Source organism: Lissotriton vulgaris, chromosome 8, assembly GCF_964263255.1.
Source record: "Lissotriton vulgaris chromosome 8, aLisVul1.2, whole genome shotgun sequence".
In the NCBI taxonomy this organism is placed as follows: domain Eukaryota; kingdom Metazoa; phylum Chordata; class Amphibia; order Caudata; family Salamandridae; genus Lissotriton; species Lissotriton vulgaris.
In genome coordinates, this window is record NC_141696.1 from 1,183,715,183 (window position 1) to 1,183,739,447 (window position 24,265).

General features: G+C 46.1%; 1 protein-coding gene across 1 annotated transcript in view; it reads left to right on the forward strand.

Moving 5' to 3' along the window:
- The window catches only part of VPS36 (vacuolar protein sorting 36 homolog), a 262,064-nt gene that overhangs the window by 45,453 nt on the left and 192,346 nt on the right, over positions 1–24,265 (forward strand). The window contains exon 3 of the mRNA XM_086935046.1: positions 14,324–14,394. Coding sequence (XP_086791172.1) covers positions 14,324–14,394 — 71 coding nt within the window. The remainder of the gene's footprint in view (positions 1–14,323; positions 14,395–24,265) is intronic.

The following is a 24,265-nucleotide window of genomic DNA, read 5'->3' on the forward strand; positions in this document are numbered from 1 at the left end:
CAGGGGCTGGTGTGCCCCAGAACCGGTTTGGCCGGATTATGCAAGGGGAAGCCTTGTGCTCCCCAGGCAGTGTCTGGTTTCTTTCAAACCTCCCTGCTACAATCCACTATCTCCTGTCTGGATGGTGGTGTGACACCTCCCTGTGACAGGAAACCCTTTGTCCAGGCCTCCTTGGCTGAGTTTCGGTCAGCTGCAGGAGGTCAGACTCGTGTCTGTGGCAGGAGCATCCATTTTGTGGATCTGAGGCTCTTTTAAAATCAACCGCGTTTTAGCAAAGTAACATGTCGTCTCCCTCTAGAGGGGTGGAATGCTACCCCCGTCGCCAGGACTGGCGAGGGGTTAGTATTCCAAATCGTATGACACCTTACACGACATGTTTTGATAAAGCCAAACCAAAGTTGCTATATAACCGCGAGGATTATAATGCACTTAATAGTATATGGTATGGCATTTTCCCGGAACAGCTTAGGGAATTGGTCCCGACAGCTGCAGACAGGCTCAGCTCATGCTAGAGCACCATCTCACATAAAACCAAGCACTCTGCCTCCAGGATTGTTAAGGCCTGCCATAGGAGTGACTGATAGGTTTATATGTGTCCAGTTAGGTTTAGATATAGGCATATTATATCTAAGCAAGGGGTGATTACACCACCTTGCCCCAGCTGAGTGATCAGCCAGTTGTGTCAATTTTAGATAGCCAGCCAGGGGTGGCAAAAGATATGCTGCAGCCCCTGGTAGGACTTGGATGCACCTGTGCCCTGGGCATCTATAGTGCTCTGTACAGGGGCTGATAAGGTGACCCAAGCCAATCTAGTTATGCACCTAGGGTACATGGAATCCATTTTACAGAGAGAGCAGATAGCCTGGGGCCCTGATTATCAGGGAACCAGGCCAACTAAGTCGAAAACCAGCTAAACACAAGGCAAAAAATCTGTGGTAACCATAGTCAGGTAGCCACCTTCCTACAGACACTGTTTAATTTTTTTTTTTGTAACTCTTTTTTATTATAAACAATACAACAAAGAAAAATGATATCAGGTGAAGGCATTCAATTACCTCATATGGGTCCATATTGCACAATGCAGGATAAAACATTCAATGATTAAGACTGGGGTCAAGGGGATTCCAGTGCCACCTGGTCCGGCACCGGCGTAGGTGGCTCACAGAGACTTCCACGATGAGCATTCCACGCTCTCCAAATTTTCCCCCACTTCCGCGGGCAACCCCTGGCTACATATACTGCCCGTTCTCTGAGCATGCACCAGTCAAGATCGTCTGCCCATTTATTAACTCAGGCGGCTGACGAGCTCCCCATAATTGTGCAATATTTCGTTTGGCCACCATACATGCCAGTGTGACCCACTGCTTCTGATAGTCATTCAAATCCGTTGGCTCCCACACGTTTAACAAACATGTCCGGGCCTCCAGACGCACCTCCAGCCCAATTACATCTCTCAACTCATCATGAATCTTCACCCAGAATTCTTGTATTACCGTACAGTGCCAAAGGATATGCATCAGGGTACCTTCCTCCCCACACTCTCTTCTGCACACTCCACTCTCGGCTCGCCCCATGCGCACCAGGCGCGGCCCGTCATATAGGATCTGTGCGATATTTTCAGCTGCACCAGGCGGAGCCGCATCTGGATAGCAACGACTTTGGGGAAGGATACTGCTTCCGTCTAATCCGCATCATCCAATTCCAACCCATCCGCACACCACTGTGCCCGATCCGCATCATCCAATTCCAACCCATCCGCACACCAATGTGCCCGAAGTCTCACCAACGAGTCTTCTGAGTTGTCAATCAATTTCCGGTAAATAAGAGAAATGTTTTTTTCCGGGATATGCCCGTCTAATAGCCGGTCCTCAAGAGGGGATGCCTCCGGGAGTTCCGAGCCCCTGGGGACATGAGTGTCAAGAGCATGCCTCACTTGCAGATAACGGAAGTATTCAGTCTGATGCAAACTATACTGTTTCGCTAAAGAGTCGAATGTAAGTACCGAAACCTTCCCCCACACATCCTTAATCTGAGTAATTCCAATGAGGTCCCATTTTTCGAACCCTTTAGTTTTCCACAAATTGCCTAACTTTTCGAAGTTCAACAAGGGAGTGGCGAGCATGATTTAGCCCTCCCACCCCAAACATTTATTGGCTGCGTGCCATACATGTACCGCATGTGCAGTCTGGCCCGAAAGAGGGTATTCCCCATCTTAGAATAAAGCACTCTGTCTGTCTTCCCACCCGGGGCCTGACTCCGGTCCATAGCATAACCTGGGGCATCTGGGAGTCCATAAATGATTTGATTCACTGCGGCCAAGTGTGAGGCCCAGTAGTATCTACGAAGGTCGGGAAGACCAATCCCACCATCATACCAGGAAAGAGTTTGTTTCTTAAAAGCGATACGGGCCACACCATCCTACAGCAGCTGTCTCTGAAGAGCCTCAATCTCCTTGAAGTACCCAACCGCCACCGGGTCCATAAAACTTTGCAAGGCATCATCTTGAAGAGCGTGGCTCTACCCAGCAGGGAAATTGGAAGAGATTTCCACCGCTACACATCGCGCCGACACCGGGCCAAAGGGGAAGCCAAATTATTATCGTAACGCATTTTTGGGTCTAGCGTGACAAATATGCCCAGGTATTTAAACCCAACCGTCTCTATGCGGATGGGGCAAGTCCGCGGGATCACCGGGGGATCTCCAGCCACCACAAACATCACTGATTTATTCCAGTTAATAGCTAGACTAGAATACCTCCCAAAAATAGCAAGTACATCAAGGAAAAAACGGAAGGAGTCCTTGGGCCTCGTGAGATAAAGCAGGACATCGTCCACATACAATGAAGTCTTATCCTCCCAGCCAGGCCTCCTCCGCAGACCGCGTATCGTAATGTCCCACCTCACCCAAGCCGCCAGTGGCTCCATAGCTAACGCAAAGAGTAACAGGGATAATGGGCATCCCTGTCTGGTGCCCCTCTTGAGGGAGAAATCACCGGATTTACAATTGTTGACAACCACTCTTGCCAGGGGAGCAGCGTATAGTAGGCGCACCCAGCTGATAAATTCCCTCCAAAATCCTAACTTCGCCAGTACCGCAGACAAATAGGGCCATTCCACTCTATCAAAGGCCATTGTGGCATCCAATGATACCAGAACCTCCTGCTCCTGTATTGTATTGGCTGCCCCGAGAACGCTATGCAACCTACGCAGATTTAAAGCTGTGTTGCGGCGCGGCATGAAACCAGATTGGTCTGGATGAATCAAGGTCGTAATCACCTTTACCAATCTGATAGCCAGGAGCTTCACCAATATTTTGGGCTCAGCATTGAGGAGCGATATGGGCCTGTAGGAGGAACACTCCGTCTTCGGCTTGTCGGCTTTATGGAGAACTACAATATTGGCCACTCGCTGGTCATATGGACGCTCACCATTCTCTCAACTTTCTAAGAACATTGCACGGATGTAGTGGGCAAGTTTATTGGCATTCAGTTTGTATAGTTCAACTGGTATTCCGTTGGGGCCTGTAGCCTTACCGGATTTAACCTGCCGGATCGTCTGGGCCACCTCATCATCTGTCAGCGCTGAGTCTAGATAACTCCTATCATCCTCTGATAAGTGCGGCATAATTATGTCCTTGATCATATCACCATTCTCCTCTTACGTGAAGTCACAAACCGTCGCGTATACCCCAAGATAATACTAAGCAAATTCATCCGTCACGGCCTGTGGGTCTGTGATCTTACTCTGTTCCGGTCCTACCAATTCGGGCACCAACCGAGAGGCCTGCTCCCCTCTCTCAAGCCACGCTATCAATCTGCCGGCCTTATCGCCGTGCTCGTAAATACGGCTCTGAGTGGCGTTATGCTGAGCTACCGCGCTTTCCCTGACGAGATTCCTATATTCCTCCTCTCGGAGTTTCAACAGATGGAGATCCGCCTCCATTTGCGACTTTGCTACTCTCTCTTCCAGACGCAATACCTTCTCTTCTTTGCGAACCACCGCTGACTGCCCCTCTTTCTTTTTCCTAGACACTATGGACAACACCTCGCCTCTAGCAACTGTTTTATACGCTTCCCAAAGTGACCTAGCGGAACCCACCGACCCTACATTCTCCTTAAAATAACGTTCCGACATCTGGAGAACCTCCTTCTTAATCACAGGGGGCCCGATGTAGGTAGGCAAATACCGGTCGGTAACGGCCGAAAATCGGTAATTTTCGCCCTTACCGACTGGTATATGAAAATCGAGATGTATGTGACCTAAAAAGTACCGAATCGCGAAAAACCTATCGGTAAAATACCGAATCAGTATTTCACGACTCGGAAAATACCGAAATCATATTTTCCGAATCGGTAAATAATAAATGGTAAAATACCGAATCGGAACTTACCGATTCCTCATTTACCGATTCCTCATTTACTGAATCGGAAAATAAGAAATGGTAAAAAAGCCATATCGAGATGTAGGAAACTAAAAAAATACTGAATTCCATGAAAATCGGTATTTAAGAGTCGGTAATTACCATGGAATGAAAGCAGGTGGAAACCAGGTAGAGCCTATAAAAGAAGGCCCCAAAATGCAACACTGCAAACACAATTGCTTCTTTCTATGTCATTGCAAGGCGGCTACGGATACAGGCAGCAGGAGAGAGGGTCTGGCAAATGGAGGAGCAGGTGTATAGGCAGAGGATCACCCTCTTCCAACTGACTGAACCTGAAATCCTGCAAAGGTACAGACTCCACCCCAGAACCATCCTTGACTTGATCAGGGACCTCCACCCATATCTGGAACACCCAACCCCAAGAGCACACGCCATCCCACCCCACGTGCAGTTGTTGTGCTGCCTACATCTTTTGGCTTCTGGGAGCTACCAGCATGCGATTGCTGCAATAGGTGGGGTGTCTCAGAGCTGCCTTTCACAGTTTTTCAGAAAATTCATTGACTCCATGATGCAGAGGATGGAACACTACATAGAGTTCCCTGACACACCTGCTGATCTTGCAAAAACAAAAACTGAATTCTATCACCTTGCACAGTTTCCGCACATCATTGGTTGTATCGATGGGACGCATATCCCACTATGCCCACCAGCAGCAACTGAACACATATACAGAAATCGGAAGTCTACGCATTCCATCAATGTGCAGGTGATCTGCAACGCTGGTAACATGATAACGGACATTGTAGCAAAATTTCCAGGGAGTACCCACGACTCCTACATATTTCAGAATGGTGGGATATACAGACGCCCTGTGGCTGGTGAATTTGGGGATGGATATCTACTAGGTGAGTATGTGTGAGACTTCCTGACAGTCAATGCAGAAGGAACAATTATGAGCATGTGACTAAATACAATTTAATTTTCCACCCGGTGACAGTGCATATGCGCTGCATTCATTTGTCCTGACACCCTACCTGAATCTATCTACAAGGAGCGAAAGGCGTTACAACGTGGCACACAGAACAACACGTTGCGTTGTTGAACGTACTTTTGGACTGCTGAAAAGCAGATTTATGTGCCTCCATAAGAGTGGAGGTGCACGGCAGTACACGCCACTGATGTGTTGCAAAATCATAGCTACCTGCGCCATGCGGCATAACCTTGCCACCAAGGTTGGCACTGAGGTAGAACTCGCATATCATGAGGACATGGATGATGGGACAGAACAAGCCGATGACAATGCAGCAGGTGTAGCACCAGCAACAGATGGCAGACTGAGACGCGCAGAAATCACAAACAGATATTTCTAACATATAGATGACACATAGGCAGGTTGACTACTTGGAGCACTCTGTTTAATTTGCACAACCTGACTCCACAGAAGGAAGAACACAAGATTTAAATAAAATACACTATTCACACTGGGTGGCCAGAGTTAACTCCACTGTGACTTGTCCTGTGTCAAGGAAGAAGTGTCAATGTTTGCGTTTACGCATGATGTTTTGGGAACCACGGGGCAGGGGGCCAACGTGCGCAGTGGTGCCAGGGTCATCAGTATGTAGCCTGGAGCTCCTTCGAACATCCTGTACAGGCATGCTGGAACCACTCCTGCTTGTGGAAACCTCCGTGTCCACGACGCACGTTTCACCACCAGCAGTGGCTGTCTGCTGTGTCAGCAGTACCTCCATAGCAGAGGTCACCCTCCCCATCCCCCGGGACAAGTCAGTGCAGCAGTGCACTTTGTCATTCTGCATGTTGACAGACCTGCGGCATAGCAGGGTGGTTGCAGTCTCGAGCGGTTCATGGATTTGTTTAACTGCTTTAGTTCGTGCCTGTTCCTGCGCCTTTCTGCATGATCACTCTCTAGCCTGTCACAGAGAGCACCCATGCGCACACCCATGTCCCTCACCCCCTCTGCCATGGACTCCATTCCTTTAGCCATGGACTCCATTCCTGTGGCCATGGCGCTTATGCCCCTATCAATGTTTGTCATCCTGCTGTTGAGGATGCGCACCTGTCTGTGCACTGCCATGATCCCTTTGGCCTGCATGCGCTGAATCCTCACCATTGTGCTTTCCAACCCGGCAAACACACCCTGCATTTCTTGTCCCTCATCTTGCTGACGTGCCCTATGTCCATGGGCACCTGCACGCCTAGATCCGGATGAACCCTGTTGCCCTGCATTCCCTGTCACTGTTGGATTGCTAGGTGCCTGTGCCTCCACCTCATCATTATCGGAGATCTCAAGAATCCTAAGTGGTGGTACGTCCTGCCTCCGTGGCCTCATTTGCACAGAGGACCCTGAGCTCGGTGTTGTGGCACCTTCAGGTACTGCTGTTGTCTGTGTCTCAAACAGCAGGGGTGAGAGTGGCTGCGCTGTGGTGTCTTCCTCCATTGGTGTGGGTGCCTGCGTTGTGGTAGTGTCCTCGGGGACAGTGGTGGGTCCTCCTTTGTCTGTGGCCTTCTCCCTCGCAGGCGTAGCTGTTGCACTTGCCATCCCTCCCTGCGCTGCACTGCGCGATGACTCGCCTGTGGGAAGACATGGACAATGATCACCTGTGTGTTTTCATTGTACATATTCTCATCATGCAGTTTCCTGAGCTGCAACTGCTTGTGTATGGGGGGTGTGGCATGGCATGCAGTGTTCTGTGTTGGCTGCTTTGTTGAATGTTCCTGTGACTACGACTACCATGATGCATTCAGGGGAGTTCTGACATCTGTCCTGGATTGTGCATGTGTAACCCACATTGGGGAAGGGCCCAGGGAATGGGTGGGGATTCATGTACATGCATCTTACCTTTCTTTCTTGCAGCTCTGGCTGAGCTGTCAGCATCCCCAATCCCATGTATGCTCTCTGGCTCCATTGTTGATTCCACCATCTGCTCTAGTTCTGTGAGGCTTGGTGCCCGGCTCTTTCCTCCACCTGTGGCTAATGATTCTTTCCTCTGGCTGGCGATCTTCTTTTTGGTGGTGATCCTCAGATCATACCACCTTTTTTAATGTCTTCAATTTCACGGTGTGTAATTCCAAGGACATTAACTTTGCTCTGTATGGCCAGCCAGGTGGATCTTTTGACTGACTCTACCACTTGGAGGTACTGTCTCCCGAAAAGCTGGCTGTAATACTGCACTACCTCCTCCACCAGCACCTGCAGCTCAGTTGGGCTGAATTTGATCTTTCTTTTTCTGTCCACACCATCCTTCTGGCCTTCCTGGGACTCCATGTTGATGCTCTGCTGGGATCAGTGCAGCCTGCTCCTCTGTCTCCCCTCCTGCACTCCAAACAGTTCTGTGGCTCTGCACCTGCATGGGTGTGGCCAACTCCAGGTATTGGGTGTGGTACTTGCCTCTGGTTGGTTGAATTTACATTGGCTTTGTTGTGGGGTGGGGTGGGTGTCCCCGATTGGTTGTCTGGCTCACATGTCTCCTTTTCGAATTTTCCACATCGGCTTTTACCGATTCGGTAAAGTCCGAATCGGTATTTACCGAATTAGTATCTCCCGTTCATTCCTATGGGCCTGGTGGCCCATTGGGTTGTATGGGTGATACCGATTCGGTAATTACTGATTCGGACTTTACCGAATCGGTATTTACCGAGTCACGATTCCAAATGATACCGATTCGGTATTTTTTTACCATGTTTTATCTACATTCGGATTTCCGATTCATAAATACCGATTCGGTATCAATCGGTATTTATGAATCGGTAAAATGGAATTAACTTCATCGGGCCCAGGGTCCTTTAACCGCCAAGCCCCTATGGGTGCCACCCTACCCACTGACGGCATCTCAAGAGCGAGACCAATCCACAGCGGGGAGTGGTCTGATATTCCTCACCCCAAATACTTAACTTCTTTAATCAAGGGCGTCATCGCCGCCGGGATTAGTACATAGTCTAGTCGAGACAGAGTGCCATGAGCGGCCGAGACCTGTATATAATGCGAGGAATCTGGATTGAGCACTCGCCAACTGTCAACCAAACCCAACATAACCAGAAAGTCGGACAGCCACCTCTGCGTCTGCGTAAGCACCCGGGGCTGTCGACGGTCAATCTCCCCATCTACCACTGAATTAAAGTCGCCACCTAATACTAGGCATCCAAGAGGATGGGTTAGAAAAATAGCGCTCAAGTCTCGAAATGTCTCAGTCTGAAGGCCTGGGGGCACATATATGGATAGGAGAGTGACCGTCCGGCCCCCTACTTGACCGGAAACTCCAGCGTATCTGCCACTTTGGTCAATCCAAGTCGCCTGTATGGATAATGGGAATGAGTTTTTAACCAGGATTCCCACCCCCCTGGAACCGGAAGTAAATCCCGCGTGTGCCACCAATTTATACCCCCCTTTATGGAGGGCTCAGCATTTGTTACCCACTAGGTGCGTCTCTTGGAGTGGTACCACGTCTGGGGAGTGTCTTTTGAAAAGCTGACTGACCATCCTCCTCTTAATCCTGTCCCCCAAACCGTTTACAATCCAACTTAACACTCTCATCCCCGACCCATGAATATCACGTGACGTTGAACCCATGCATGAAATGCGTCAATACGTTAGTTTCACCTGAGAAGAAATAATAATACTCAACAAAATCACTTACGCGCATACACATACAAAACAACACCCCTCCCCTCCCCCCACCCTGCACCCCTGCTCGCGGCCTTTGTCAACCCCTAACTCGCAGTGTGCCTGTCGCCCCGTCATCTAACTAAACAGCTATCTAAAAATAGAACTGAGGAGAAGTTCGGCTCTCCGCTGTCCCGCGCACCCCCGGGTAGTTAAACTCAGCATAGTCAATTATATCAAACACCTCCTACGGGAATACCCAACATCTGGCCCCCTCCTGAACCTTCCAGCTACACAGTGATTGAAACACGCAATGTTACTGTTCTTGCGGGCCCCCATCTTCATCGCCTCTCTGTCTCTGAGGACCTCCCCGAGAGGGAAGGCTCTCCACCCAGTCCAAAGCAACTTCTGGATTGTCGAAAAACCAGACCTTCCCCTCCGTCTCAACTCGCAGTTTGGCAGGAAACATCATAGCATATTTAAGTCCTTTATCGCGGAGCCTCTTCTTGACTCCTACGAAACTCTGCCGCTGTCTCTGAACTGCCTGCGTAAAGTCTGGGAAAAAGTTGAGGGTGGAGTTCTCAAATTGTAAAGGCCCTCCGGTCCGGGAGGCTTGCAGGATAGCGTCTCTGTCCCTGTAATTGAGCACTCTCGCAATCATCGGTCGGGGTGGGGGCCCCGTCCGCGGTCTTCCACCCGGGATTCTGTGTGCCCGTTCCACTGTGAAAAGGTTGCTGAGTCCCTTCGGTTTCAAGTGGTTTAATATTATGTCCTCCACAAATAGGTCTGGAGCTTGACCTTCGGCCTTCTCCGGGACTCCAATGATTCGCACATTGTTCCGCCGGACCCGTCCTTCATAGTCGTCCAACTTACGAATCGCCGTTTCACTGGAGGCCTTGAGGCTCCGTATCTCCCGCTGTAGTTCAGCCACATCATCAGTCAAACTCGTCGTTTTAATGTCCAGTGATTTCACTTTCTCACTAGTTTTAGTGAGATCAGCTCGGATTAAGTTCACTTCGATAGTCACAGTGTCTAGCTTGTGTTCTAGTGACTCCATCTTCTTTCTGAGGGAGGTCTGGACTCCTTCAATGGCTGCCATCACGTCCGACAATGTTGGTTCCGAAGCCTGGCCCGAGGCCTCACCACCGCCGTCTTGTGACTTCCCAAACCCTACAGGGGAACCACTGGGATGTGTGTCTCGTCCAGCTTATTCGACTGGACGATCCGGGATCCCCTTGTACTTTTGGGTTGCTGTTTATCCGCCTCCGGTTTGGTCGCCATTCCGCCTTCGGGATGAACCAGATAGTCACGACGTCTCTTTGTCCTCTTGAGCGGACCACAGCACTTGACCCACTCGGTCCTGCTCGGCAGCAAATTTCAAACCAGGAGCGCCCAGGCCTCCGAGCCACTCGATCGCCCCCGGGCGCAACATCTCTGCCAATCGCCCTCCAAAACGCCAAAGTCGTGGTATCTGTTCATTCTCAGTGCGAGTAGACCTACGAGCACGAATCTCCACTGGTCCCGACAGATGGCTTGAGTTGTTCGGGCGAGAGGCGGGGATAAGGCGGCAACTTCCGGTGGTTGGCCCCGTTGTTGTTGAACTCGGGCTGGGGTCACACTCCCACTCTAGGCCCCGGCTTCCAGGCTAGCAGGCTGCAAATCTTCACTCGACGTTTTCTCAGGATCCCGTGAGCCAAAAAGGACGGGGAGAACAGCATCTAAGTCAGCTCCACGTCCGCCACTTATTCCCACCACTTGGCATCAGGATAGTAGACAGGATATCTCCCGAGGTGGCGGGGTTCACGGCTCACCCGGCTATCTTGGACGCGCGCAAAGCTCCTCCCACTGTTTAATTTTTAGTGTAGTTGTCTATGCCTGCTGGTAGGTAAACCCCACGTTATGTTTTGGTGTTGTCTGATTATTGTTGAAGAGGTAATTATATCATGTAATTTGTCAACCAAAAGGTCAACAAAGAGGTCGAATAGTTCGGGAATTGGGCAATTCTGGATTTTAACCAGCATAGTCTAATTTGGTCCAGCCATCCTAAGCACCTATGTAACACAAAACAAAAACAAACATCCCACTTCTGTAAAGGAACATGTTATCACTATTGTGAGCAACTTTTCCAAGTGGCATTATGAAGTCTCTGGGGAGAGTAACAAATCTGATGATGATGGACTTCAGGGAGATGGCCATCAGTAGTAGCATCAACACTTTCTGCTGTTCTAGGATACCATTATCCTAATGTCACCTGTGTGGCTTGGCTCAGAGATCCCATGGAGAAAAAACCCAAACACCGACAACATGGCCACCCTCAAGGCAGCATTCAAGGATCGTCTCGACAACAACACTCACAACAGCAAGGAACTCTTCAACATCGTCAAAGAATTCACCAACCCCACCGCAGCATCTAACGACATCACTCCCTCCCAAGACCTCTGCGATGCGCTAGCCTCCTTCTTCTACAACAAAATTGCCGACATCCACAACAGCTTCAAGAATACTCCCAACGATCTACCCTCCCCACACCCCTCAGATCCTACTCCGCCAACTAACATCCTTAGCGCCTGGAACCCAATCACCACTGAAGACACCACCCGCCTAATGAACTCAATCCACTCTGGCTCGCCAACTGACCCCTGCCCCCACCACATCTTCAACAAAGCCGACTCCATCATCGCACCCCGTGATGTCATCAACTGCTCGTTCAACTCTGCCACCTTCCCAGAAAGCTGGAAACATGCCGAACTCCGCGCCCTTTTGAAGAAACCCACAGCAGACCCCTCTGAACTTAAAAACTACCGACCCATATCCCTCCTCCCATTCCCGGCCAAAGTCATTGAGAAGGCCGTCAACTGCCAGCTTGCCGCCTTCCTTGAATCCAACAACTCCCTCGACCCCTCTCAGTCCGAATTTCGAGCCAAACACAGCACCGAAACCGCCCTTATTGCAGCAACAGACGACATCCGAACACTACTGGACAACGGAGAAACAGTGGCCCTCATTCTACTCGACCTCTCCGCCGCTTTCGACACAGTCTGCCACAGCACCCTCATACAACGTCTCAGCAACATCGGCATACAAGGAAAAGCCTTGGACTGGATCATCTCGTTCCTAGCTGGGAGAACTCCGAGAGTCCGACTTCCCCCATTCAACTCAGAGGCCACTGAAGTCATCTGTGGAGTTCCACAAGGATCATCACTCAGTCCCACCCTCTTCAACGTTTACATGAGCCCACTCGCATCCATCGCGCGCCAACACAACCTCAACATCATCTCTTACGCCAACGACACCCAATTAATCCTTTCCCTCACCAAAGACCCCAACATCGCCAAAACCAATCTGCACGAAGGCATGAAAGAAGTAGCCGAATGGATGAAACATAGCCGCTTAAAACTCAATTCAGACAAAACGGAGGTGCTCATCCTAGGATCTTCCCCCTCTGCCTGGGACGACTCTTGGTGGCCTTCCGCTCTGGGCACAGCACCCACACCCACAGACCATGCACGTAACCTTGGCTTCATCCTAGACTCCTCTCTCTCGATGTCCAGACAAGTCAACGCAGTCTCATCCTCCTGCTTCAACGTACTTCGGATTCTCAAAAAGATCTTCCGCTGGATCCCCCTCGAGACAAGAAAGACTGTCACCCACGCACTGGTCACAAGTCGACTGGATTATGGTAACACACTATACGCCGGAATCACAGCAAAATTACAGAAAAACTCCAACGCATCCAAAACGCATCAGCGCGACTCATATTGGACATCCCTCGCCAAGATCACATCACCGGACACCTAACAGACCTCCACTGGCTTCCCATCAACAAAAGAATTGCATTCCGTCTTCTCACCCACGCACACAAGGCCCTCTACAATCTGGGACCCGAATGCCTCAACACTCGAATATCCTTCTACAAACCCACCCGCCAACTAAGATCGTCCAATCAAGCCCTTGCCGCAGTCCCGCGCATCCGAAAATCCACCATGGGAGGAAGATCCTTCTCCTTCCTGGCAGCCAAGACCTGGAACTCACTCCCCACTCGCCTCCGCCTTACTCAAAACCACATCTCCTTCAGAAAAGAACTTAAAACCTGACTATTCGACAAATAATGAACCCCTTCCCAAGCGCCTTGAGACCCTCTGGGTGAGTAGTGCGCGATATAAATGCCCGAACTTGAACTTGACAGGAAGGCATAGAGTGTACCATGTTTGGTAATGTGCTTTGGGCTTTTCAAAAGGCTTTCGGTGTAGCAAGGTGGAGAAGGGTTTATATGGATTGGTTTCTGGACATGTTCCCAATCTTAATGTGGGGTTAGTGAGGCTAAATGTATCGATAATTACAATAATTGTCTTAATAATGTATGTCCATGTACCGCCAAATGCCCTTTCATCTCTTATTTGTCTTCACCAGCCACAGATACAGTAAAAGCCTAATGTGTGCAGGGGTTCACAAACTTCATACAGCCAAGATTCATAGACATCTAAAAGGATTAAAGGGCAGTAAAGGGAAAGGATAAATAGGGGGAGGTGTTTCCGTTTTTAAAATTAAAACCATACATGACTTTAAAAATTATGAGGTGAAGCATAGAGCGAATGGAGGACAGCCACGTAGGATCTCCTGAGTTGGCTTGTTCATGGGACTGGGATGGAGTGATGGCGGTGGAAGAAACCTTGAGACGGAAGGGTAAGTGTGCAGAGACCAACAGATAACACCCAAGAAAGAGAAGATAGACAAGGCCATTGCAGGAGGGTTTAGTACAGGATGCAAGCCATCATGGACAAAAAAGATTAACCTGACCTATATGCAGGTGGAGTCAAAAGGGCTAAGGAGCATTTGTTCTCCTAGCAAAGACGTGAGGATGTTAAATATGGAAGAGGGTGGAAAGGAAGGTGTCAGAACAACAGCGCAGCGCAGGGATAACACTGAAGCAGTTTTCAGGAGCATATATTAGTTTGGAGCCTGCAGTTCATTTTTTGCTGGACTCTCTTCAATGTCTGGGATAGCTTATTGTGCAGTTGAGTGACCTTTTCATTGTGACTTCCCAGTTTTCTGCATGAATTGCCTGGAGTGTCATGCCCAACTTTGACCAAGGCTCTAAATGTGCCCCAGCTGTATCGTCTTAGACCTGATATCCAGCTCTTTGTTAGATTGTTTGTGTTCCCAAGAGCCTGCCTGCTATCATTTTTTATTCTCTTTCAAATTAACATGTTTTGCTTTTTAATCATTTGTCTTTGGTTGCACCAAAAATCGTTTTTGAAAAACTGATCTTTCAAATCTTGTGCAAGAATCGTATTCAGTTTTATTTAAATCCTCCTGTTTATCTAGGAATGCTGCATCGCCATCCCCCTGTCCCATATTGTTTTCATTGAAGAGCAAGCAGCTGGAATTGGAAAAAGGTAAGCACATGGTCAATTTCTTTTCATATTTTCATGCTGTATAGGTCCTACACACCCTTATCTGACTTTTTGTTTTTGCCAAAGATGTTATCCGTCAGACAAGACGTATTCTCTTTCCTTGAGTGATGGCAGCGGTAGAGGGTTTTTCGTTTGTTGCTTGAACTTAGAAAAGACAAAAGCAGCATCAAAATACTGCATCTCCTCTAATATCAAAGAAATCAAATATCATTAACAGGAGGTGGACGGATAAAGCTAAACTCCTATATACTGAGATATATAAATGAGGAACCAGAGTTATTCAGCTGGCTCTGGAAAGAAGAAAAAATCTTAACGCATCTTGTGTCTAGATGGTGACTGTACCAATGTCATGTGGTGCTTATGCTGCATCATTAGAATAGAGAATGTAATATTGACTGACCGTATTAGTCACAGTGCTTGGCACGTCACTTGGGTTTGGTGGATTGAAGTGGGAGAAGCTGCAGCTTGCCAGGAGGGAATAATTACAAATATAGTGTTGCTATTCATCATTTCAATGAACAGTACGTTTAATCGGTTCACGTCTCTCAAGGTGTAATCCGAACAATCTCCTTGCATATATAATGGGTAGGAGTCTTAAAAGATTTTTTCCTTGAGTACGTGTGAGTTGAGAATAAGTCATACCTACACACAGGAAAATATGACACAGCTTGCTAGTCTATAAAATACAATGAACAGTATTACAAGAACCATCAAAATTATCATAATGTAGTTAGTAGAGCCGGTTAAATGTTTACAGGCCTTTCTGGAGTCATTTATGCCCATTGGGGCTGCAGATATGTTTCAGGGCCTTATTTTGTAAAAACCAGTAGCCTTCAGAAGGGCAAACAATTACAGTTACTCAGAGTAAGGTAATGTTCTGCTGTGACTAATTAATAGATCGGATCTGTTTAAACCTGGAACAGTGGCCATGTACCTCTTTTTACTGAGTTTCCTGATTGCATAAATGATTGCTTGCTGGTGGATATTACATCCACCTAGTAAATAATATTAACAGGCGTTGGGAGTAGACTAAAGAGATAGTTCAGTAAAAGGTAGCTCGATCTGTCTTACTGCCATTGAGGGTGAGACTATAATCCTGCAACCAGGAGTGCATCTATTTTGACAGTTCAGTGAATACTTGGCTGCTTTTATTCTATCATGTTCATTCAGAAGATGAGGCTGCTGAGCCCCATCTGGTGTGCCAACTGCGCAAAAACAATTGTATGGTCAAATGTGTTGAATGCCACCAACAAATGATGAGGGTGGCAAGTTGGATTGGAAAATGTTTTTGGAAAGTTTCAACACAACTTTCTTTGTTTAATAGAGGAGGCCTGCTGCCTTTGCACATTTGATTTCAATGTTTGAATAAACGTCTATATGTTTGTAATTGCGTCTGGCATTAGGAATTGGCGATTAGAGCCATTTTTTGTGGAGTGTGCCTTCAGTTTCTTTAGTTAGGTGAGGAGTTGTAGATTGTCAAATCTTAGGACATGGTCATTATTTTTAGGTGTGTCATAGATGACTTTAGCTGTTCCGCAAGACTCATGTAATCTATATGTATAAGGCAATATACATATGGTAAAAGTTTGAATTAAGCCATTGGTTGATGATAAGAGTCATTCCTCACATTCATCTACCATTGGTTGATTCGGTCATCCATGACTTCATTCAGAGCAGCACACACTGCAGTGGCATATTTGGGACAACAGTGATCTTTCTCACCATGTTGGCAGACAGCTGGATTTTTTTAATCACACTTTGTGTTTTGTCAACAGTGGCATAACAGCCAAGAATCTGTGTTGTGTTTGTTGTCAACAACCTATTTTAAACTGTAAGTTTTCCTCTAGTAATGTCCTGTGACATTAATAAAATGTCACTTAAGTAAACTATTCTCCTGATTCCTCTCTCCCTCGGATACGCCACGAATGGTGATGGATCTTCTTAAAACACCACAGTGCTGAAGACAGACTAACAGGCGAATTTAAAAAATATGACAGCTGTCTCTTACATTTGAACTGAGGAAATATCTTGCTGCCATGAGGTATCAGGAGAGTGAAATAAGCCTCTTTTAAACGCAACTTTACTAACCAGTCTCTCACTAGTAAAATATCTCTTAAGGGATGAACTTCTCAATTTTGAAATGTCTGTAGACTAAAAATCTGTTCTGACTTCTCAAATGTGTAAACAAGGCTCTGACATTTGTCTTTCATTTTATCACAAATACTGTACCTATTTAAACCACGCCTTTCTCTTCCAAGTTCCCAATGGCATCCTTTTCCAACAACTGCAACACTTATAAATCCACTAACTCCTGTTGATCTTTCTAAAAACACAACACTATTGTTTCCTCATCAGAATCTTATTTTTTTTTGTAATCTACCTTGTAACCTAGCACTGTTTTCAACGCCAGCGTATCTGTTGTAATTGCCCTCCAATTCTCAAGAAACTCATTTAATCTGCCTCCCACCTTTAAGAGGAAAGAATCAAAATGTATCCCTGTGCTCACCTTGGATTATGTATAGCATTTGATCTTGCCCTCTTGAGCAAAAGTTACTAGGGGTAAGAATACCACCTGAAATCTGTGGAAGGATCATCTAGCTTGACACTGGAATTAGGACCTTTCATAACTCTGGTGTGCTTAGCATCCCCATCTATAGATCAATACAAAAAACTGTATCCTCAATGAATGTTGAGCTTTATTCAAAGCTGTCAAAAATATGCACATTTGCCACACTTTAACAAGCCCTTCACTAAATAGTAATCCCTTTGTTTGTAAATTGGACTCCTCATTGGCTTAATCACCCAACTTTGCCATAATTTTCCTTAGAATTGACAACCTCCATCACTGCTTTCATCAGAACTTCCTCCACCATGCCCATAATAACCAACTTCTCTTGGCACAGTTTAGTTTGTCTTTTTTTTATGTTTGTGAGTCTCAGCCCAATCTGAACAAGATCCAAGTGAGGTGATATGCACATCTGATCCTCAATACTACATCTTAAGCACACTCCCTTATAATGGTTCTAGCATTATTCCTGAAAGGTTTGCAGTTTCACTCTTTTCTGTAAATCTAGTAGGCATTCATCACCATGTTTATCACCGCCTCTCTTAGTAGAAAACTGAGCAAATGTTCTTATTTCTCAGTATGGTGTGTGCAAGGATTCCTTTTCAGTGGTGCATTCCATGCCCACGTAACTCACTGAACCTTTGTTGGTTTTAAATTGAACCTTACCAATTTACTTTGGATTTTAGCAGCAATAGGTGCCATGTCGGTATTTAAAGTGGTTTGCCCCAGTTTGCCATCTGTAAGAATGGATTGCAGTCCAATAGAGTCTTGACCGGTTATCTTATTCCAGGTACCATTCCTGCCCTAAGAGGATATTTTCTAAAATAGTGATATATTCTAAAATAGAATATTGGTAAATAATAAGTATGCTTTGTATCATGAGAAGATAGCCATACATCATAGAATACATATTGCCTCAGAAACAAGTTTTAAAATTAAGTTTTGAAAACAAGAGTCTAACCTGGTCAGCTCTGTAGTTCAAGTTGCAGCCTCACAGGTGAAGGGAAGTGGCAACGGTGTTAGCAGTCCAGAGGCGCACCCCTATAGAAAAACGTAGTAGTGTCCATGTTGGGAGTTTACAAATTCATCAGGCAAACAGGGTCTCAATATAGACTCCCAGCGACTATCACTTATCTTCTGCTTGTGGTCTCAATTGTATTAACCACTTAGATCACTAACTGCCCATATCAGCCTAGGAGCCCTCTGGTATAGAAGGCACAGCCATAAGTGCTAAGGTTGAGCATGTTCTTAATCCATTGCCTTGCATTCTAGGCAACAGTATCTAGTTATCCTTCCATCACAACATACAGAATACACTGGGGGATCGTTCTGTTCAAGGTGGATAACTGTATAACTTCATTCATGTCCGGTCTTTATATGACAGTGTTGTGTATTCAGTTGTAGGGTTTTGGATACCACTTCCACATCTATTGAATCATCAGCTTCCATAAACATCAGATTGTGAGCCGGAATCGGTGGATATGGGAACATTTTCTACTTCTTGCATCACTCTACCATAGCAACATCTTCCTGTGCTTCCATGACTCTGCATTGGGGTCAGAGTGGTCTTTCCCATTTGCTCCTTTGTATTCTGCCTTTTGATGCATAAGTCAAAAGTCAAAAAGTACTATATTTCGGCCAAAGGCCATAAATATTGTGTACAGATACAACATCTATAAAAAGTGCAATTTGCTCCAGTAAAAATGTCTATACATAAAAGCATCATCATTTGAAAGAAACAAACCAACTGTACAGACCCCAGACAAAACCTATCTTGGTCCGCCATGTCAGTCAGATATGTACGAGCCTAATACTGGGCGTTGATCCGACCGTTTCTACAGTGGCCTCCAACATTATAATTCCAGAAACCCCAGAGGGGGAGTTCCAGACTTTGTCTAAGATGCTTTTGGGAGACCGATTATATTAATCCTGCTAATGTTTCATGGGACAGTATAATTAAACATGTTCAAAAGAACAATTAAGAAATGTTTAGCCATTGTGCAAAAAAAAATCTGAAAAACATTGTACCACAAAGTAATTGCGAAGCCTATTTCGCTCATGGAACTTGGAGTCTTTAGATATTTGTTTGGCCTGGAAGGGGGAGGGGAATGCTAGGTATCGATTTGGCACCACAGTCATTTGAACCCTAGTGGCCCCTGCCATGCAAAATCCAATTCAGGGCAAGGATCCTAGTAGAATGTTAAAATGTCCACAAGCAGCTATAAGGTGCAAATTCTTCATAAAAACAAGCCAAATTCCTGATACGGTATTAGGTCATACACAGTGGACTAAAAATAATATAACACAAATACTCTAATACACTGCCCCAGGATGTCTGGGTCTACACTTGAATTGCATATTTCAATTTCCACCTTCATATAGGCCAAGCTGCTTCCAAATGTTTTGCAACCGAAAATACGACGCAGGGGCAGGTATCCACCTTAAAACCCTCAGGGCCATTCTGTGTTGTTTGACGCCCAGTAGCCACAGAGAGGTAGGATCCAGCGCTTCCTTTGTCTTTCTAACTTTATGTAGAAGAATAGAAAATAAGCCTCTGTTTCCGGACCGACACCACATGCACAAGAATTGGCTTGCTCAGAAAGGTGGGGCTTCCATTTGTCTGTGAAGTGGATGAGTGGCAATGTACCCAATTTAAACTGAACAAAACAAAAAGGGGATTCATGTAATTGAAGAAAACTTCAAAACAGGGAGCGAGGTTGAATTCCAAGAACTGCAGGGTTAATCACCCTAAGTTGTGACAACAATACAGTATTCCCCATTCACAATCCCAGTGATGCAACTTCACAAGTTTTCTAGAAGCTAGATTGATACACGCCCTGTCCGCCCACAGTTCACTTAACCAGAGATCTTCAAGGGATAACTTGACAAACCGGAATCAGGGTTGTTTCAATGCTCCTGAAGAGTTTAAGATATCTGTCAGACAATCCCTATATGGTTTAAGGTCAGGTACAGCCCAGATCGGATCCAAAACAGTAATAGTTTTATTATGATCAGATCTCTAATTTGGTTTTAGATTCAGGTCTACTCTCAGGGGTTCGATAGGGGTGCTTCGGTGTTTGATGCTGTGAGGGTTACTGTCATTGAGCCAGGTTTATACTGTATTTTGTTTGCTGTTCTTGGCAAATAGCAGGAATTGTCTGTTGGCTGGGATGCGCTTCAGTTTAACTCTGGACATCCAGGGCCGGATGATGTGAAAGCATAGTTTGAGGAATGGATTTCTGTAGCAGTGGATGCTTACAAGTAGCCCTGTGTATCTTAAGAATGTTGGTGAATCTTCATACTGTTATCTGTGAGTAGAGCACCAAGCTGCTCCAAGTAAAGGATGAAGATGAAAGGAGGCAGTATGGAACCCTGGTGTACTCCACAAGTGATAGGTTCTTTTGTGCCCTGCAGGTGCCCATGGGAACAGTCTGGTGTTGGTTGGAAAGTTAGTAAGATAACCAGTAACAACCATAGCTGGTGAATTCACATTTGAAGCCCCAGGGTGTGTATGAGTGTAGGATGGTCAACTGTGTAGAAGGCAGCTGAGATGTCCACCAATATTAAGAGACCGGGTTCATCTTCATCTGTGGTCAGGAGGGCATTGTCTAAAATGTGTACGCTAGAGGTCTCCATACTGATGTATGATCTGAAGACAGATGGGTTGTGCAGGAGATAGTTTGTATTCTTGTGATATTGGAGTTGATCTTGCTGATGAATGGTAGGTGAATGATGGGCCAGAAGTTGCAAAGGTCATCAGGGTCTATTGCAGGTTTCTTTAGGAGTGACAGGGTATGGCCTGTCTTGAGAGCTGAGATGGGTCTTTGGGTGGGGCAGGCATTGACAGGTGTAAGAGAGTTTCCCCAGAGAGAGCTTTGATGAAAGGCGATGATGATACTTCATAAGAAGTGGTTTTGAGGGAGCTGATTATGTCAACGAGATCTTGGGAGATCGGATTTTGAAGGCTGACGGACTACTGACAAATTCTACGGAATGGGATGGGTGTAAGAGATGAAACAGCTGTTGAATCTTCTGTATTTTATCACTGAAGAAAAGGTTGATGGCACTGCACTTCATTGTAGAGTGAGGAACAGATGGGTCTGGTGGAGCTTAATGCAGTGCTTGATAGTCTTCAAGGGTGTTCAGTTTCTATTAGTAGCTTCGTTGATTGTGTTGGTTTAGTAATTTGCTTTGGCTGATGTGATAAGCTGTCTAGGTGTAATGCAGAGGGACGTCAGTATCAAAAGGTCCTCAGGAGTTCAGTTTTTCTACCATTTTCTTTCTTGTCTGTGGATAGATTGTTTACAGTCAGCAAGGTCTTTAGAATACCAGGGTGCTGAGGGCTTTGACTTGCACTTGCATGTTGCCCCTTGAGTATGTATGTTCACATAGCCTTCCAAACAATTGTTGACATTGTTAAGAAGGGTATTGGCATTGGATGTGGAATTGATATGGCGAGAGATTAGTTCAAGCATTTGGTTGCCTGTGGAAAAGTCTTTGAAGGATCTGAAGGTTTGGACTTCTCTTTTGTGTTGACCTTGATTTGATTGTAGGATGCTGAACAGAGAGCTAGGGATAGCAAAGTTGTTAGTGCAGCCTAGGGGTGTAGGTGGCTTGTATTGTATTGTTGATAGGGTTGAGAAGACAAGGCAGAGGATGTGGCCATTCGAGTGTGTTGGTTCAGTGTCATGTTGCACCAAACTGAATGTATTGATGAGGTTGAAGAAGGGTGGTTTTTTGAGCTTGCATTGCCTGGGAAGTTGAAATAAAGGGATTAACCCTTGCTCTTGCCAACAGTAAAACTCTCACTGTTAATAAGGTAGTACTTTTGCCAGAAATAAGGTTCCTGAATAACGTTGTGGGGGTGCACCAACTTTGAACAGCATCCTGTACAGCATGTTAACTGTCCATGTAATATTACACCACACTGCGTTATATATATGTAAAATGATTTACGAGTGCAAAATCGCTTTTTTGTGAGTTGGACAAGTGAAGTTGCACTTTTAAATAAAACAATAGACATGATGTGTAAGTTGAACTTATTTAGGGATGTTGCTAAAATCAATAGATGCTTGAGTTGGTGTTATTTCAGGGCTGTTTTTGCTATTGCGGAATGCAAGGCAAAACATTGATACAGCTGACAAGCAGTATCGTTCTGCGTACGTCTTCTTATGGACCCCAACTCCACTTGTTGATTTTGAAAGTGGTTGAATGGACTCTGTTTCTGCACAATTGACTGAAACGTACATTATATTAAATTATAGGAAGGCAAGTATCAGCAATAGGAGGGCATGTTTTTCACTAAGCGTTTCAAAGTGACCTCAAAGAAAAGAGCAAAGCTTGAGTTCTCTATCTTGTCGCTCGCAAAGCTTTTTGGATTTTATTAAGAAATTGAAATGATAATATGATAGATATATAAATCTTTGTTTATATGATGCATCCATGTGTTAATTCATATTTTACTTATAGTATCCAAACAAGTCTTTATTAATAATAATACAATAACATAATTAAGTTCTTTCAAACATAAATCTCAATATTTTGAAGAATTTGCTCCAAACAAATTGTCACTCGCACAATTGTAGCTGAAGCTCATCGCCTTTATTGGTAGCTACCCATACACAATTTCTGCAAAACACATTTGACATGTGTAAAGAAATGATAGTCCAGTATTTGCTCATGAAGTAATTTTTAAATCATTATGAATTGAAGAGTTTGAAATGTTAATTGTTTACTATTTTATGATGACTATTGGTCACATAAGCAGGGTGCAGCAACAGGTACAGCTCACTGAAGAAAGGCGGGTACATATACGAAGAGTGGGGTTGCCCGGGTAAGTTTACCGTGCCACCCCATCTGTCGGACTGTAGCCCGCCAGAGCAGTATTACTACTTTACCTGCTGGAGTCATAAAATCCAGGTGTGAAGCTCTATATAAGAGGTGGAGGAGAGAGGTCTGCTCCATTGCCGCATGCTCAATTGCATATGCCGGGTCAGTAGGGGAGTTATATCACCATTTGTTTACCATGAGTAGCTGTGACGCTGCGTAATAAGAGTAGATGCCCGTCGCTGCAATTCCTCCGCAATACGTAGATTGCACACACGTGCGAAGAGCGACCCTGACCACTCCACCGTTCCAGAGAATTTTGTTTTGTATGGCATTGACCTGTGCAAATCAGGAGCGCGGGATATGATAAGGGAAGTTTTGGAGACGATATAAGATTCGGGGTAACAATACCATCTTGAAGATGGCTGAGCGCCCATACAGGGACAAGGGAAGGAAAGCCATATCTCAGTTTCACTATTGAGGCTCGCTAGCAGTGAAGTGATATTGTGTGCCCAGGAAATTTTGGGGCATGGTGACACGAAGATGCCGAGGTATTTAAAACCATCCGTAGCGTGGGATAGCTGCGATACCCAAGTATCTCAGCCTTGATGACCACACACCGGAAACATTATGGATTTGGCGGGGTTTGTGTGTAAGCCCGTAGTTCCCCCAAAATACCCCAGGATCTCCAAGATGTGTGGCCCGGAGAACCATGGGTCCGTGATGAAAAATAGAACATCATCCGCGAAATAACGCAATTCGGTCTGAGCGCGACTGTGGCCATTCAAAGCCTCGGAGGACCTTGTCATTTCTAACCCACGCTGCCAAGGGTTCAACCGCGAGGGCAAACAATAATGGTGAAAGGGGGCAGCCCTGCCTAGTGCCCTTTTGTATAGGATTGGGGAGTGAGCGATGCCCAGCTATTCGCACCGACTCTGTTATTAAGTTGGTATATAGTAAAAGTATATAACCAATGATTCGGGGTCCAAAATTGAAGGCCTCGAGCAATTGAAAAAGGTACACCCAACTAAGGGATTCGAAAGCTTTGTCTATATCAGCCAAGAGCATTGCTGCTGGTCGGCCTAGCACTGGGGCAGCTGCTAAAGCGTTGTGTACTCTACGGATATTATGACGGGTTGCTCTCTGGGGCATAAATCCGGATTGGTCAAGAGGAATCAGATCCAAGACACGCTTACGGAGGCGATCTGCAAGGACCTTCCCCAACAGCTTAGGCTAAAAATTAATGAGGGAAATGGTGCAGTAGGAGGAGGGGTCTTCTGGAGGGCGACCGGACTTGATGAAGACAACTATTTCTGCATGTCGGCAATATAGAAGAGTCCGTGGCCTCTTGGATTGCCGCCAGCAGGTGAGGGCCCAAGAGGTGTATGCAGTCTTTCGTTTTTTTCCCTTGTTGGTGCAGACATGTGGAGGATTGAATCACAGTCAGATTCCAAAGAAAAT